Here is a 17,190-nt window from a genome sequence, read left to right on the forward strand (position 1 = left end):
GGATGTGGATGATTAGATGGTGTGACAGTAATACGAGATCTTGCCTGAGCAGTCTGGTTAAGGAGTCGTCTACGGTGGACCTGCCTGGGAGAGTTTGCCAACGTCGTTTGTAAAGAGTGGGGGCCATAAAATTCCAGATAGCTGAGAGGCAATCATGTAAGGGGGTAAATGGAGGGAGCTAAAGGCAGTTCCAAAACCTCCACCAGACAACAGACTCCTGGGATGGCAAATGCAAGAGTGACGAGTATCCGTTCTCTGTTCTGATTGGCTCCAGAGTGTCCTTTTAGGGAAATACAGAGCAGCAGGTGCCAGAGTCTGCACGTCGCCACACACAGCATAGCTCACACTCCTTATTCGTCAACTCACACTACCCCCATGTTGAAGCCAGAACAGGCAACAGCGAGTGCAGAAAGAATGTAAATACCCCCCGCAACATCAAGACTTTGAAATATTCCATTTGTAGCCATGTGCAAGGCAAAGGCACTACTAACCTACTTGTTGTTTTTTTCTACTCACATTTTTTTGACTCTCACGGTCTGTTTATACAATTCAACGTCCAAAAATTTGTTTTTTCACTGGATATCGCAACTTTCTTAAATTGTCCAGTTTATCAAATTTGCTGCGTAACGTTGGAAGGAATCTTTTCTCACCTACCATGAGCAGAATCATTTTTGTAATCAAGACAGATTTGAAAAGGATCTGGGGTCTTGTAAAGAGCTTGATATATCACTGGTGATCTCAGTGTCTATGGGGACTCCAACAAGAAAATCAGGCACGACCCCCCTGTGTTGATGTTGGATAGACTGTTCATAGATTATGTCAGGTCATATCTGAACACTGTGTTCTTCTATTTTCTATATTTACATTTTTATAGCAGCAGCAATCATAGTGCATGACCGCAGTGCTTCAGGGGTCATTTGCCCTCTGATGATCTGCAAAAGGACTTAGAATTGAAAAAAGCATTCAGATCATATAGTTGGACAAGAAAACATGAATTCCTGCTTTTACGTGCACTCATGTTGTTGGCAAAGATGGACTTTCTACATATTAAATAGATATATGTGGTAGTTAAAAATCATATTTAACTGCAACTGAGTTAAATAAAGCAGTTTTATATATGGCTCTGCATTTATTTTGGAGCTATTTATTTGAGACTTTATAGACTGTGTGTTTTATTTGTGAAGAATAAAAAAATAACTAGAATTACTGCAGTAAAGTGTAAAAGTGTTACAACAGAAATGCTCAAATATACCTGTTTCAATATGGCGTTAGTGTGTGCTCACCATAATCTGGCTTGTTGTTCTGAGCAAAAACATATGAAGCAGAAAGATCACACCAGCCTTTGGGTGAAACTGCTTCTGTGTTTTGTCAACAGCTCCCTTCAAGTCAAAGAAGCACTTTTTGGCAGTCCTATCTTTATCGCCAGGTCTTAATCAGGAAAAAAGAGAATGGTCTTAAATGGGTCATGGTTTTGAGGGACATTCGTCCTTATAAGGGAATGTAGGAAGCACACAGTATGTCTGTCTTGACAGCTGCCTCCTTTGCAGCCCCCCACGTCCACATGCACACACTTAAGCAGCTGTTAGCAACAACTGCTTCTGCACAGCCTGTTAGGTACACAGGGGTTTGTTTATCATTTGACCATTTACAATATACCTTTCAGAAAAAAAAAAGACTGCTCTACATTTTCTAAAAATGTAGTGCTACACATTAGCAATTTGAGTAAAAGTTCATTTCTTCAGCATTTGAGGACCGTAAGGTTAAGCTATAAAAAATCTGCTGAATTTAGGTTAGATTGCTTTCAAATAGTTTTTTATATCTTCTAAACCTGAGTAGGTCTGAGATTATGTAAAAACAGTTTTTAAATGTGTGTTCCCAGAGAGCAAGGAGACACTGAAACAATGTTTAGTCAATATCAGGTGATTCTATTGAATCAACGTTGAAATCTGATGTTGACCTAATGTCACTCTTGCACCCTTATTAATACTGAAACGTCAGGTTTTGATATGGAACCAATGTTGAACGCTGACATTGATTTAACATATAATTATGACACACTGTTAATATTGAAACAATGTTAGATTCTGATATTTAAACACTGTTGAACTATGACGTTGATTTTCCACCTCTTTCGCACAGTTGGTTTCTATTGAAACAACAGTAAAATCATGACTGGAAACCTACAGTTACAAATATATACAATCTATAGCTATTTTAATCAATACTAAACTACTGCAAGTTTCCATCAATACTTAAACCACCAGATAATTGTACAAATTGGACACCCTTTATGTGTTAAAAATTATGTTACAATGTATCATGTCAATAGTAATATCCCGAAAATATAAAGCATCAGAAACAACAACAAAACAAACAACAAAACAAACAACAAAAAAAGGCCAATAGACATGTATCATTTGCAAAATACTTTATTAAACGACAAAGTTTCCTTTTTACATTTCTTTGTTTCACATCACTTTTTGTTATTTACTCCGGGATGGGGATGGATGTTGGGCGCCCTGCACCACCCATACGATATGGAGCGCATCTGAGCCATTTCTGGACAGCTTGAGCAAAGACAAACTCAGACATAGAGTTCACCCCTACCTGCTGCGTCAGGCCATCTAGGACAAAAATAAACACAAAAAAAAATACAAATAACAAAAAGGGAAAAGGGGAATTAGAGCACATGAATAACCTCTTGTTAATTGTCTTCAGCTGGGAGAAAGTCTGTAAACTACTGGGCTGATAAACATGAAAGTCACCAGTAGGGATGGGTATTGATAAGATTTTAACGATTCCGATTCCATTTTCGATTCTGTTTAACGATTCGATTTTTTATCAATTCTCTTATCGATTCTTATTTTTAAAAAAGGAGAACACTAAAGTCGATTAGCTTAGAACTTTGTTTTATATCTTCTCTTTGAACAAGATAGAAATTTAGGAGTAACATGGCCTTACAAACCCAACAGTGAGATCTTAAGAGATCCACAGCCTACGGCTCTTCAATGGGGTGTCACAGGGTCCCCAGGAAAAAAAATGTAAATGTAAAATAATAAAATAAATATTCTTCTGTAGCAATAACAAAGTGTAACATAAATTATTCTGTAGCAATTACACAAGAATATCCAGAAATGTCCCTGCCTACAATTAAACACATTCACTTACCAAAGTGAAATCGGGGGCATCTGCTGTGGCAAATGGGTGCAAGCCTTTGACCACAAACTCAGTCACTGCTCGGTGACATTCGTCTATCCTGGCCTGAAAGGAGACGCTACCGGTACACTACAGCGAGAACTGCCAGCATCTGAGCCAGCCAGACTCTGTCTGTCTCATCATGGTCACCTAAATGCACAGTAATGGCAGGTTTTGTAATAAGGCAGATCGCGCTAACATAATATGCACTGTTGTTGATTATTTACCTGCCACATTAACGGGAGAGGACGTGCAAACGTTACCGCTGCTGCTGGGTTGAGATTCATGAGTCCGGAGCGGAATTAAAAACACGACATTCATTTAAGGTTATCGTGTGTTTTGTGAGCAAATGCTTTTGCATATTCGTAGTGTTTCCTCCCTTAAATGAAATATCTACTTTGCAAGTATTGCAAGTTGCCCTGTTGTCATCCGTTCTCGTAAAGTATGACCAAACTTTTGAGCATTTGAGCCGCTGGCGCCGTGTTTCCTGCCGAGTAAATGACGCTCCGCAACGTGGTGACGTCATTCGGGGCGACTGGAATCGATAAGGGAATCGTTTGCAAAAATGGCAAACAATTCCAAGGAATTGAAACAGTGGGAACCGGTTCTTGTTGAGAACCGGTTTTCGATACCCATCCCTAGTCACCAGGCGGAAATCAGCAAACTGCCACATCACTTTGATTTTGAAAGAGCTATTAGCAGAACATTTGATATGTCTTAGCATGGTGTGCCGTGTATCCTTTCAAAAAAAGAAAACATGGGTTCCTCGGGATGTACAAACTGTACAACAAGAGGACAAAAGAAGCCGAAGACCTACGACTCCATCTCCAGAGTAACAGGACATAAAAATCTTGTTATTAAGAAAGACAAAGAAATCTAGCAAAGACTGGACAAAGGAAATGTTAAACGCACCCAGCACATCAATTGATCGCTTTATTGTTCACTTTAGGCTCATAAAACAACAATAAAAGGTCAAACTTACCAAATATGCATTTGCACAGCGCTGTCTCTTTAACCCTTTAAGACCTACCATAGAACCAAGTCCGCCAGAGCTTATAGTATATTTTTACATGCTGTGGAGCCATTTTTTGGAGCATTTCAAGTTGCTATACATCAATACAACCATTATAGCCCAAATTTTAATAATATGTCTGCATTAAGTGCATAGTAATTACATAAATTGCAAAAAAGTGCAATAAACTACAAAAAAATTTAAAATCGTTTTTGTTTTTTTAACATATATTTCTAGTTAGAGAAATTTAAGAGGCTTATCCCTCAAAACTGTAAATACAAAAAAGTTGCACAAACTAGTTTCCCACCAAAGGAAATTTATTTTAAGTGTCTTCATAGTTTTATTTTTGAGATACACCAATTTTCATATACTGCAGGAAAAACGAAAAAATATATTATAGTGCAAATTTGCAAAATAACAGCATATGCATCAAAATAAAATATTTCCAGCAGTGCAATATGAGTCCTCAGCATCCCAGAAACGACACAGAAAGTCATAAAGTCAAACATAACTTTTAAAAACACAAATATAGGCTCATATGGCCACGATGGTAAAAAACTACATTTCCGCAAAATGACGTCACTTCCGGTTTCGGGCAGTTCATGCCGGACATGCGATAGTTCACGCTGATGGATCTTATTCTCTCTTTGAAATATTCCAGCTAATTGTTCTGCATGTAGCTAACTGTCACTTTAATGGGAAAAAAACTCACAGCCCAACCCTGTTAGCAGTCCAGAGAGGTACAGCCTCACCCTTTTTCTTCATGCTTCTATCTAAAAGGTGAAGAATTGGGCTGGAAAGGAAGAGAGGGAAAGAAGAGGAAAGAGGAAGGCAGAGATCTAATAGTGGGTGGAAAGAAAGCAGCAAACGAAAGCAAGGAGGCAATGAGAGGGCATAGTAGAAGCAGATAATGTTAAATGGGGAAAGAGGGCAGAAGAGAGGAAGGGGTTAAATGAGGGGGAAATGAAACATGTTAATAATGTTTAAAAGTTGTTTTAAAATGGGGGCTACTCACTTTGGAGAGCCATGAGTGACAAAATAATTTAATTAGAAACACCATTAAATAGTTAATTCATCGTGTCAATAATTAATTAAATGCCTATTCATTTCATTTAAAACACTTAATAAATTATTTCAAATTTTATTTAATTAATTAATTAACCATTGACACATTTAATTAATTATTTAATGGCGTATTTAATTAATTAATTTTGTCACTCCTGGCCCTCCATACCCCTTGCCATGGAAGCGCTCGAGAGCTAGCTAGCGAGCTTCATTGGCTCAGCCATAGCAACAGTAGCGAGTCCCTAGCAACATTTAAGAAGACTAGGTGCAAGATGAAAGTTTCTCTGTCTTTCTCGTATTTCTCATTTCCTGTTGTAAAACTTACAGTCTGGTAATAAATATAGCTTTTTAAATCACTCAAGGCGTTAGTTTTTAAAATGGGGGACAACAAGCAACAAACTAAGCGAATTTTTATCAACGATGTTGACAGATATTCCTCCAAGCACATCGCAAAGGTAAATATAGGGAAAAGAGAGTTTTTATTGTTCCTGCCTAACCAGTCACATTAGTCCATTTTAATATTGACTTGTCTGAACAGTTTTTAGCCTCATGCGTGGTGACCTCTGAGGATGAGGAAGAAGCAGAGGCATTAGCCTCCCATGAAGGTGAACCTGCTTTCCATGTCGTCGGTACGGTGTCTCCTTCCTCTAAAGGTGAAAAGTGGGATTTTCTACGGGAGAAATATGAGGTGAGCGAGGTGCTAAATGCGAAAGACTGTGGGACATTGTCATGATCTGGGGTTGCTCCAGTTGGTTAGGTTAGGTACTAGGTACTAGGTTCTAGGTACTAGGTTCTTTATTATTTGTCACATGCATAGTTATACAAGTATAACACACAGTGAAATGTAGCCTGACACGCTCCTCGACGTGTGCAAAAATTGGGGGGGGGGGGGGGGGGGGGGTAGAGGAAGAACATTATATATATATATATATATATACATACATATAGTATATACACTGGGTGAATGTGCAGTAGTAGCAGCAAGCAGGTGAATTCTGTACATTAATATGAATAGACATCTGACTATTTTACAGGATAGACAATATAAACATATTTAAAATTAAAGGAATTGAAATGTACATTGTGCCTTGGTTTAGTGTCTGGAAGAGTCCTGTCTCAGTCAATTATAGATGATGTGAGAGGGCGGGTGTGTGTGTTTAGGGCACGGATGGCTTGGGGATAGAAGCTCCTCTTGAGTCTCTCTGTCCTTGCCCGGAAGATGCAGAACCTTCTACCAGATTGCAGAAGTTGGAACAGTTTGTTGCCAGGATGGGACGGGTTCTTCAGTATCTGCGCTGCTCTAGTCTGGCATCTCCTGGTGTAGGTGTCCTGAAGCGGGGGGAGAGCAATCCTGCAGCAGCGTTCTGCTGTACGGATCACTCTCTGGAGAGCTTTTTGGTCCTTCACACAGCTGTTCCCGAACCACGATGTCATGTTCTGTGTGAGGATGCTCTCCACAGCGCCTGTATAGAAAATCCTGAGGATCTTTGGAGAGACCCTGAACTTCTTCAGTTGTCGTAGGTGATACAGGCGCTGCCTAGCCTTTTTGGTCTGGACCTGAATGTGGGCAGCCCATGTCAGGTCTGAGGAGATGTGGACACCAAGATACTTGAAGGACTGCACCCTCTCCACTGGAGCTCCATTGATGATAATGGGCTTGTAGTCTCTGTGCTGACCCCTTCTGAAGTCCACCACCAGCTCCTTGGTCTTGCTGACGTTCAGCTGGAGGTGGTTGTCCTGGCACCACGATGCCAGATTCTTCACTTCATCCATGTAGGCCGCCTCATCGTTGTTGGAGATGGCACCCAACACCATTAGCAACATTATATGCCAAAACATTTGGGTCAGCTGAGTATGTGAATATACTGAATGAGGAGGTTTTTCCATCAATGGGTGCTTTTCTTCCCTGATGAAACAGGTATACATGCAAGATACACGCCAGGGTTCATTGGGCTTAAGGCATAAAGGAGTGGCTCTGGGAGACATTAATTTCACACATGGATTGGCCACCACAGAGTCCAGACCTTAACCCCACTGAGATTTAGTGAAAAATAAGTGCAACTCTGTATAAAAAAATGTCATGGCATTGCATAAAGTTATCCAATCGATACTCCTGCAAATGCGTGTCGTCATCAAAGCTAACGGTGGTCCTATGAATAATATGAGTATGTGACATTTTTTTGCTCCGGGCAGTGTGTTTATAGAACATCATACGTTAAGATTCTGATAAGGACAAATAATTTTAAATGCCGTATTTTTAAAACCAATTATTTTTAGACTAAGCAACTTTAATTTAAATATATTTATGGACACAGCAAGAACAATTGAACGTTTAATAGGGTATACAATTTCCTTTTGCAGTCACCAAGCAGTGATGAGCTCCTCCAGCACCTGCTGGAGTGTGATGTGGTGGTGTACAACATCTCAGAAAGTGCCACACAGCAACAGGTTGAAGAAGCAACGTGGGTTCTTACAGGTATGACTGTAAGACTTCTACAAGACCAGTGAAGGATTCGATTTTTTAAATCATAGACAAAGATTTTTAAAGGCCGGGTACCTTTAAAGGGCACTGTTTGCAAGATTGTACCTCATGTGCTCATTTTAAATGTATCGCTATCTATCTTCATGAGACAACATTTAAAAGAGACTGCATTGTTCCAATAACATGCTAATGTTGTTTGTCATCCCTGCCCGTTCTTCTTTTACAAACAGCCCTTCATAATGAGATGCTGAGCTTCACGTCTCAGAAATTGTTCATCTTAGTCTCCACTGTAATGACGTGGGCCATGACTAAACCTCAAAACCCAGTGAGTCTGGAGAAAAGCTAAACAGTGTGTGAACTTGTCAGATTTCCATGACTGAGAGTGTAATCTTACTCTTCAGGATGAAACTGATGTTCTGGTATCAGAGGAACAGTTCATAAGAAGAAGGCCTCACCCTGCATTCAGAAAACACCACAGTTTGGAAAAACTTGTGCTAAACCTGGCTAAAGGGGTAAGATTATGATGCTGAAAATCACAGAATCCTCCAAAATATGTTTCACAACAACAGGAGCAATTCATCCCAAGATTTCATAAGGATCCCAGGAAAATAAATATATCTAAAACTAACTAAAAGTGCTCTGATTTTTCAATCTTACAGAAAAAGTCCAAACTTGCCGGTTATGTTGTAGCTAGTGGCCTTCAGTATGGAAAGGGGGAGGACCTCTTTCATTACTTTTTCAAGGTAATATTAACACATTAACACATTTTTACACTGCATGTCTTTGTCTATACTGCTTGAATAATATGTATTTGATATTTCTAAAAGGTTTCTTGGCTGATGGAGTTTCCAAAAGTTCCCATATTTGGACATGGCACAAATTACATTCCCACGATTCATGTATCTGACCTTGGAGGGTGAGTTTATTTAACTGTACTTCTGCACATATGCTATATATACTTGGAGATAAATGGCACAGACCTGGACTAAATATATATTTGTCTTGCAGAGTGATCCAGAACATCATTCAACTCAGACCAAGACCAAAGTACATTGTTGCCATTGATAATTCCAGGAACACTTTAGAGGATATTGTACAGGTGATTTTGTGATTCTAATTTCAACTAGAACAGCTAGACTTTTCATTATGAAGAAAAACAGTAGATTGAAAACTACACTCACTGGCCACCTTATTAGTTATAGTAATTCAGTTGCTTGTTAATGTGAATGTTAGCATTCACATGGCAGCGACTGAGTGCACATAGCCATGTAGACATGGTCAAACCGACTTGCTGCAGTTCAAACCGAGCATCATTATAGGGAAAACTACTCACATGGGCTCACCAAAATATATATAGCAACAGCAAATAACACACCATGCCACAAAGCTCAAATCATCTCACACTTTTCTTGAAGATGACAGACAGATGACATCATTTCAGTGTACTCAAATGGCCTTGCCATTCACCCGATCAGAATCCAATAGAGCACCTTTGAGATGTGGTGGTGGATTTTGAGATCCAGCTACTGTGTGATGATGTCATGTCAAAATTTCTGAGGAATTTTTCCAGCACCTTGATGAATCTATGCCATGAAGAATTAAGGCAGCTTTGAAGGTAAAACGGTATCTAATAACTAGTAAGGAGCGCCCCATAAAGTGTCCAGTGAGTGTATTTATAGGAAGAATACTCTTTTGAGGTGATGAAAATCCAACTGAGATCCTTTGTCAGAAGTCACGTTTGGCAAAGAAGGAGAAAAAACACACAAAACAATCTCTTTCTTACCTTTATGTCTTTAGATGATAAGTCATGCGCTTGGACCAGAAGAAATTCAGAAATTACCACCACAGGAAGCGATTGTCATGAAGGCGTTTAAGGTACTGTAAACTATGTGATTTATTTTATTTCATTTTAAGATGATTTCGATTTTTTTTCTGCCTATAATGCAAAGATCTAGAGCTCTACATATAAGTATTTTAAGCAGACTACTCACCCAAGCTTAGTACTGCTATTACTGTCACTTGCAAATGTAAATGTTTTCTTTAGTCCCTGAAAGTGTTGCAATAACAGCTTGTGACACAAGGAAAAGACTCAAAAGTTTGCGTTCAATTTCTGTTGTTGAGAGATTTAAAATGTATTTTCTTTCCGAGCTGTTTGCTGTTACAACTCCAGTTTCTGTAAATATGGATCAAATAAACTATCTGCTGTTTGTTTGGCTTGTAGTAAACATCTGTGCTATTTAGATGTTTGCTGAAAAATATTTATTATCAAACACACTGTTGGTAATTTAACACCTTTTTATTTCAGCCAGAGGAACTGGAGTGCCTCGGCATCAACCTCCGCCTGGAGACCTTTATCATAAATGACTTTTTCAACCTAAGCTGGACGTCCGAAGCTGGGATGGTTGAAAACATGGATAACATTGTGCAGGAATACAAAGACGCCTGGCAGCTGCTTGTGAGTGTTCCAAGTCTGTCAAATTAAATTTCATCAATCCATTTATGCAAATTAGTGCATCGTTTAGGATGTGCTACATCATTTGCTTAAGTCATCATAAATTTTGAGAAAACCTGAAATAGAAAAGAAAATACTTTTCTCACTTTTTTCCCAGTATATTTGTATATTACACATCATTATATTACTATAGTATTATATTGTAATTCATACGTTCTGATTTGTGGAGAATTTTAAAAAAATACCATCTGGTCATTCTGCAAAAAATTTATCAGATGGTAGGCACTGCAGCTGCAGATGAGGACACTGCATTGCTCTGAATAATCAATTAAGCAACTAATTATGAAGAGCTCATCGATTCATCTTGGGATTCATGCCAGTCCATGTGTTCAATTTGAAGAGATTTTGAAAAACCTATTGAAGACCGAAAGTTGTCCCAACTGTTATCTGGAATGTGTGACAACAACGTTAGCTCTTCATTCCACTGCCGTAATCACAAGTGTTAAATACGACTGTGTGTGTAAATCATAGACAGAAAATGAGTATGAAAATGTAGGTAAAAATGTATGTATCCTACAAAATGTAGGTGTCCCACTTGGTGGCAGGAAAACTGAAAATTGAGCTACAATGCATCCAGTGTTTGTTTCTGTATCTCTCGCTTGTTCTTTCATGACAGCTGATCATTTCTGAAAAACAAAAACTTTTCTGAATCATCGACTTTTTAAAAAATTGTTCTTGTTTAGCCCATTCGAATCTTGCTGCTTGGACCTCCAGCTGTGGGGAAAACCACCCTTGCAGGAAAGCTCTGCCATCATTACCGGTTGCATCAAATCAAGCTCAAAGAGGTCCTCGAAGAGAAGATTGCACAACTGGTCAGTGGAAGCAGAACTGCACATACATACCAGACAGTTGATTTTCCTCTCACTGCTGTCCTGCAGCTACAGGAAAATGTGCTGCCCTCCTGTGGAAGTCTTTCTGTGAAGGCAGTCGATGTACTAATGCAGGTGTACTTTGAGACTTGTTATGTGGTACCAGTGACATTTAAAAATAAAGAAAATCTCTTATGTTTCTTTTGTATGCTGCAGAAGGAGATAGTAAATGGACCTAACCCTGAAAATATCAGTCAAGAGATAATGACTGCTGCACAGACACAACTGGGGAATATTCACAAAAGCATGAAAGAAAATCAAGGTTGGTAACAGAATTATAACCCTAAATAATATAATCTTGTGAGGCTGAAAACTGCAAAACACGTTTGATTTATTTAAAAATCTTTCTTTGAAGTCTTTTTCAGTCTAGGTTTTTTTTTCTTTTACTTGAAACTTACTTGAAAAGTCTCTAAAACAACACGCTTTTGTGGAAGGATGGACAGCATTGTAAATCACAATTTGTCGGGGTCTCTGTTTCGAAAGGCTTCAATTTACCCAAACTCTCAGATTCTGTGTGTCTGTGTTCAGATTTCTGTGGTTTATTCAAACTAGTGTTTTGTTCCATCAGGTCGACTGGTTGACCGTCTCCTTTTTGAAATTGTGGAAGAAAAACTAAACTCAAAGCCATGTAAGAACCAAGGCTTTGTTCTTGATGGTTTCCCTAAGACTTATGAGCAAGCGAAGATGATTTTCTCTGGTAGGTTTCATCAATTATTTGAGTCACTGTATAATCTTTTAAAGTCTTTGTCTCATAAAGTATAGCGCTTGTTTCTGTTGCTCAGATGTGAATGTGGATGAGGATGCTGGGAAAGAGGATTTGGCATTGATGTCCAAAGCACCAGCCTACAAACAGGCCATCGCTCCAGGTTGTTTATGTCTTTGTTATGTCTTTGTCTAAGCCTTTGCTGACTTATCAGAATGGACTTACTTCTGTTTCCAACATGTGTTGCAGAGTATGTTTTTGCCCTTGATGCATCAGATGACTTCCTGACAAGAAGAGTACAAGGACTTCCAGAAAACGTGGCAGAAAAAATGCGCTACACCCAGGATGAATTTGTACCTCGCCTGACAAAACACAGACAGCTCAGTGGAGCTGAGGAAACAGTGTGTGACTACTTTGATCAGATTGAGATTCACCCATTACATATCGGTACTGTCTGCAAAGCCACCACAACACTGCACTCTGATAAACTGATCACAAACAAGAGGCAAAGAGTACTGAAGAGCCCATAAATGATAAACCATGAACAGAACAGTGAAGCTGTCAAACATTTCAGAACATGTTTGGTGGATGTGAGAGTGTCCGACTGTCTCCATATTGTCTGTTTCTATTAGTCTTTTGCTCTTTTCAGCGTCAGGGGCCAGATGTATAATATTATGTAGATTCAATGTGTAACCCTATACATGTGCAGAAAGGTAGAAAGTAAACTGCAACCATTATTAGCAGTCAGTTACCCACGAAAAAAAGGTCTTTCCTGTTTACAGTGGCTCTGTTTGTGTGATTTCTTCTTCTCCAGAGGTCAGGACAGATGATCCAGAATACACAGACATCATGAAGATGATCACACGGGTGGTGGGCCCTCCTAAGAATTATGGCTTGAGTCCAGAGGAGCAGGAGGAGCAGGACCAGAAAAAAGAGGAAGAGAGGAGGCAGAAACGGTCCGCAGAGGCTGCTGAGAGGAAACTCAGGAATGAGGCTGTACTGGCTGAGATGGCTGCTCAGTATGAGGACTGGGTAAGTAACACTGTGAGTGTTTCATACCAGAAGATGCAGAGGAGCAAATGACTCTTAAATACTAACTGCAGGTTAAATGATTTAATCATTAGCAGAAAAATTTATCAGAGGTGAAGAGACAAGAGAGTGAGCAGCTGGAAGTTCAAGCTCTTCCCCTGCGAAACTACCTGATGAAGTATGTGATGCCCTCGCTCACTGAGGCCATGGTAAAGTGCAGCGAGATTAAACCGGAGGACCCTGTTGACTTTTTGGTATTTAAAAAAAACCCTTTCCAACAGAATTACCTTTGTTGAACATCAGTGAGCTGATACGGCAGTTGAATTTTTTTTAATTGTTTTTTCAGGCGGAATATCTTTTACGACAAGAAGAATGAGAATTGCTCCGATGAAGGCCGTGCTCCGATGCTATTGAGCAGCATTTTTATGTTGTTACACTGTTACAGTATTGTAATTAAGATGAAATGGTTTGAAGAGAATTTTGTTAAAGAATGTGTTATCTGCACACTACAAAATGAACTCAGCATTCAATTAAAAAACTTGTACAAAAAGCTCATCACCAAAAATAAATATTTAGCATTGACAGTAAAATTAACTTTTAACAGTTAATTTTTAACACACCTTAAGTATCAATTGTACTACATGCTCATAGGTGTAGTAGAAGTATGATTACAGCTCTGTCCCCTCTGAGCATCCAGCTGGTGGGTGACTCAGCTCAGACTATTGCTGAGTAAGCACTTACTGGAAGAACAACTATGCTGGGACTGGTTTTATGATAACACGGTACTATTTAGAATTAGCACTGTGTAAGGCTCTGCAGGTATTGAAGTAGAACTTTGTAAATATATTTTCATTGATATATTGTTACACCTTGTTCATATGGAATGGAATCTAATGTATTTTCTGCATATGTTAATATTTATCAAAATAATAAAAATAGATGTTGCTTTTCTAGTTATTAATAATAAAAATAAATAAAATTAAACTGCAAGGGAGAAATTCAGTGAGTAAAATTTGAGACTTCACTCCAGCCATTTTTTTTAAATTTGTTCTTTCAACACTAGATGGAGCAGGTAGTCTTTCTGTAAACTTTACAGAGAAAGGAAAGATTGTTACTTCAGTTAATCTGTTTGGGTTTTTTTAATTATGTGTTTCTCAATTCTTCCAAATAACAAGACAGTGTTTATGTTCTGCTGTTCTGCTTTCTTGCTGTGCTGAATAAATTAGTCTGCACAAAGAAAAAGCCTTTGTTGTGATATTCTTGTAAAATATGTCATAAAATAAGAGTGGGGCATTCCTGTTGTAGTGGTCATTAAAGGCCAAGTCTGCAGTCTGCTTTGTAGTCTGTGACTGAGGAGGGAGCTGTCTCTAGGCTCACTTATGCTCCATAGAGAATACAGTGGCTTGCAAAAGTATTCGGCCCCCTTGAACTTTTCCACATTTTTTCACATTACAGCCACAAACATGAATCAATTTTTGTTGGAATTCCTTCTTGCCACAGATTCTCGATTGGATTTAGACACCAGACAGGTCAGGGATAAAGTTAATGAGAAATTTAAAGCAGGCTTAGGCTACAAAAAGGTTTCCCAAGCCTTGAACATCCCACGGAGCACTGTTCAAGTGATCTTTCAGAAATGGAAGAAGTATGGCTCAACTGTAAACCTACCGAGACAAGGCCATCCACCTAAACTCACAGGCTGAACAAGGAGAGTGCTGATCAGAAATGCAGCCAAGAGGCCCATGGTGACATGGTGATTCCCTGCAAATGTCCCGTTTGCAGTTTGCCACAAGCCATGTGGGGGACACAGCAAACATGTGGAAGAAGGTGCTCTGGTCAGATGAGACTAAAATGGAACTTTTTGGCCAAAATGCAAAACGCTATGTGTGGCGGAAAACTTAACACTGCACATCACTCTGAACACACCATGCCCACTGTCAAATATGGTGGTGGCAGCAAATATGGTGTAATAAATAATGTTACGGTGTCAAACAGTCTCAAAAAGAAATACTTGGTGTGTAAATATTTAATTTACATACAAGGCTTGTGGAGATATGGTGACAAAGAGCCTTATTTTACTCTTTATTATGATTTAATTTTTCAAAGTATACACTACGCAAACTCAAACTTCAGTTCCTGTAGTGGCCGCCCACCAGAGTCACGTTAAAATGCTATTTTTTTACAACATTACTAATTGTTCTTTTTTGGATAGTTTCACCCTTCATACCTCTAGTGGGTGAGTTAAAACACACACACACAGTTAGCTAACCAAGTTGTGTCTGCTATGCTTTTCAAAAACATCCAAAGGTTTATGCTTAAACATTGTGTGTCTGTGCAGTGGATCAGTACAGTTTATTAATGTTTGCTAACAAACCTCTTACCCAAACTGATATGTATACTTATATATCCATTTTTTGTACCACTTGTGCCCTGTACATGAAACAAGTATTATCAGTTATTTGGAAAAAACAAACAAACTGCTTAACGCAGTCGCAAGATTCAACCTGGACTGGCTGTAAGGTAACACAGAAATAACACACCCCACATTTCTTTGAAAGTGAAGTCAATCAGATGCTTTCCAGATGGCATTGCTTGGTGCATGAAAATCTTCATGTATTTTTCTGCATTCATAATTTCATCAGTTTTAACAAGATCCACAACTGACTGAAATGTGGCTGTAAACCATTACAGAGCCTCCACCGTGTTTTACAGATGGCCATAAACACTGTTGTACCTTTCACCTGACCTCCTTTGTACATACTTGCAGTGACTTGAACCAAAAATGCTCAAATTTGGATTTATCACTTCCTGTTTTTCTGTATCTCGGTTTTTTCTGACAGGCTGCTAGATATTACTTTGCGTTGCAAGTAATATCAACCCTCCTTTTAAATTGGTGTGGTTTCAACCACCTTCTAGGGCAGCATTTCTTTCCCTCAGCCCTTGTGCCACATATTGATATATTGTTCCACATTTTGGTTGGCTCTAGTTTTTAAAAGACAACACTATATTATTGAGGTGTTTCTGATGCCTGGCTTTTCTCCTCTGGCTATGAAGAAAGCATGGAAGGCTGTCATCATGGGTCAAATTCAGGTCAAATAACCCATCACCGTCTTTTGCTGCCTTAGCTATACACAAATAATTCACCTCAAAGTTCCAAGATGTTCAGATTTCAGTAGAACTTGTACGACAGCATAAAGTAAATTAGATGCAATTACAAGAAATACTGAGAAACTACTGGGGTAAAGGTGGTGGAAGGCTTTTCAAAGACTCGTTTCATTTTTACAGGAACATGACATAAAACGACACGCATCACATCATATGTCATCACATGTCCCTTTAAGGCTGTCTCACAGCATTAACAGTGTGTTCCATATTATCCTATACACATACATAGTCTCTGACTCACATTTAGCTTCCTGAGATTTGGTTAACCTTCCTGTTGAGGGAACTATTTACCACTTTAGGTAATAAATGATAAAATCACATGCATTTAGACTGATCTGTGCCCAAAAGGTGTGTCTGCTGTATAAACCATTCTTTAATTTTGGGATTTTCCTTCAATAATAATTCAATTTTAGCATGTAAATCACATCAGAATAATAGGAGATCTACCAAACTTCTCAATTTGATGGCGATGTCCTTGCATGTGTGGAAGAGATGGAGTGTAGAGGAGTAAAATACTGGCGAGGAAGGGTATAATTAGCAGGAGGTGAAATGTTCGTCTCAATCAGCCACAGTAAGTGTTGGCAGTCACACTGTGAGAGCCTGACTGGTCTGGCAGAAGCAAATTAAAACAGATTTCCCCTGCAGAGAGCAGGTCCAGCTCTGTCACCGATATTTAATTTCATATTTATTGAGCAATCTCCTGCCAAACTCCCATAGTTCCCATAATTCATGTCAGTGTAGATGTGTGCATGGTTTAGCTTTTACTGGCCCCAAAATTCAGCCAGCTCCTCCCTCGTTTCCAGTATTTTACTGCTGGGAAAGGATTGTATTATCCCACCTATTAAAGGCTATTTTCTTTTTTTAACTATGTACTTTTTTGCAGTTTTGGTAAAAGTTTTATTTTTTAAAGGAACTTAATGTGAATGATTCTCATAGTGTTAACATGCACCACTTGTTTACATTTGCCAGATATCAATTTAGTTTAATTTCACCCATCTGGCATTCCAGAAAAGTCAAAAGGAATGCTGGGAATTTGTTGTAAACAACTGTAGTATTTGTTTCTGAAAGCCAGCACATGAGCTTGTCCAACTGCTGTTATACTAAAACTTCTCACCTTCTCTGTTGCATGTTAGAAAAAAGGTGTTGAACCGGGGTTATGCA

General features: G+C 38.9%; 1 protein-coding gene across 1 annotated transcript; it reads left to right on the forward strand.

The window, feature by feature from the left end:
• Positions 1-5,649: 5,649 nt before the first annotated feature.
• On the forward strand, positions 5,650-13,243 carry ak7a (adenylate kinase 7a). Its single transcript, XM_085372540.1, has 18 exons — positions 5,650-5,727; positions 5,811-5,960; positions 7,634-7,748; positions 7,985-8,079; positions 8,156-8,266; positions 8,414-8,497; positions 8,582-8,670; positions 8,763-8,853; positions 9,552-9,629; positions 10,060-10,209; positions 10,950-11,078; positions 11,292-11,397; positions 11,704-11,832; positions 11,918-12,001; positions 12,088-12,285; positions 12,653-12,870; positions 12,963-13,121; positions 13,214-13,243. The coding sequence occupies exons 1-18, from the start codon at positions 5,650-5,652 to the stop codon at positions 13,241-13,243; spliced, it is 2,094 nt and encodes a 697-aa protein (XP_085228666.1).
• The last annotated feature ends 3,947 nt before the right edge of the window (positions 13,244-17,190 follow it).

This window comes from Diplotaxodon limnothrissa, linkage group LG15 (assembly GCF_057381915.1).
Source record: "Diplotaxodon limnothrissa isolate DT_005_m linkage group LG15, D_limnothrissa_male_GT1.1, whole genome shotgun sequence".
NCBI classification, from domain to species: Eukaryota; Metazoa; Chordata; class Actinopteri; order Cichliformes; family Cichlidae; genus Diplotaxodon; species Diplotaxodon limnothrissa.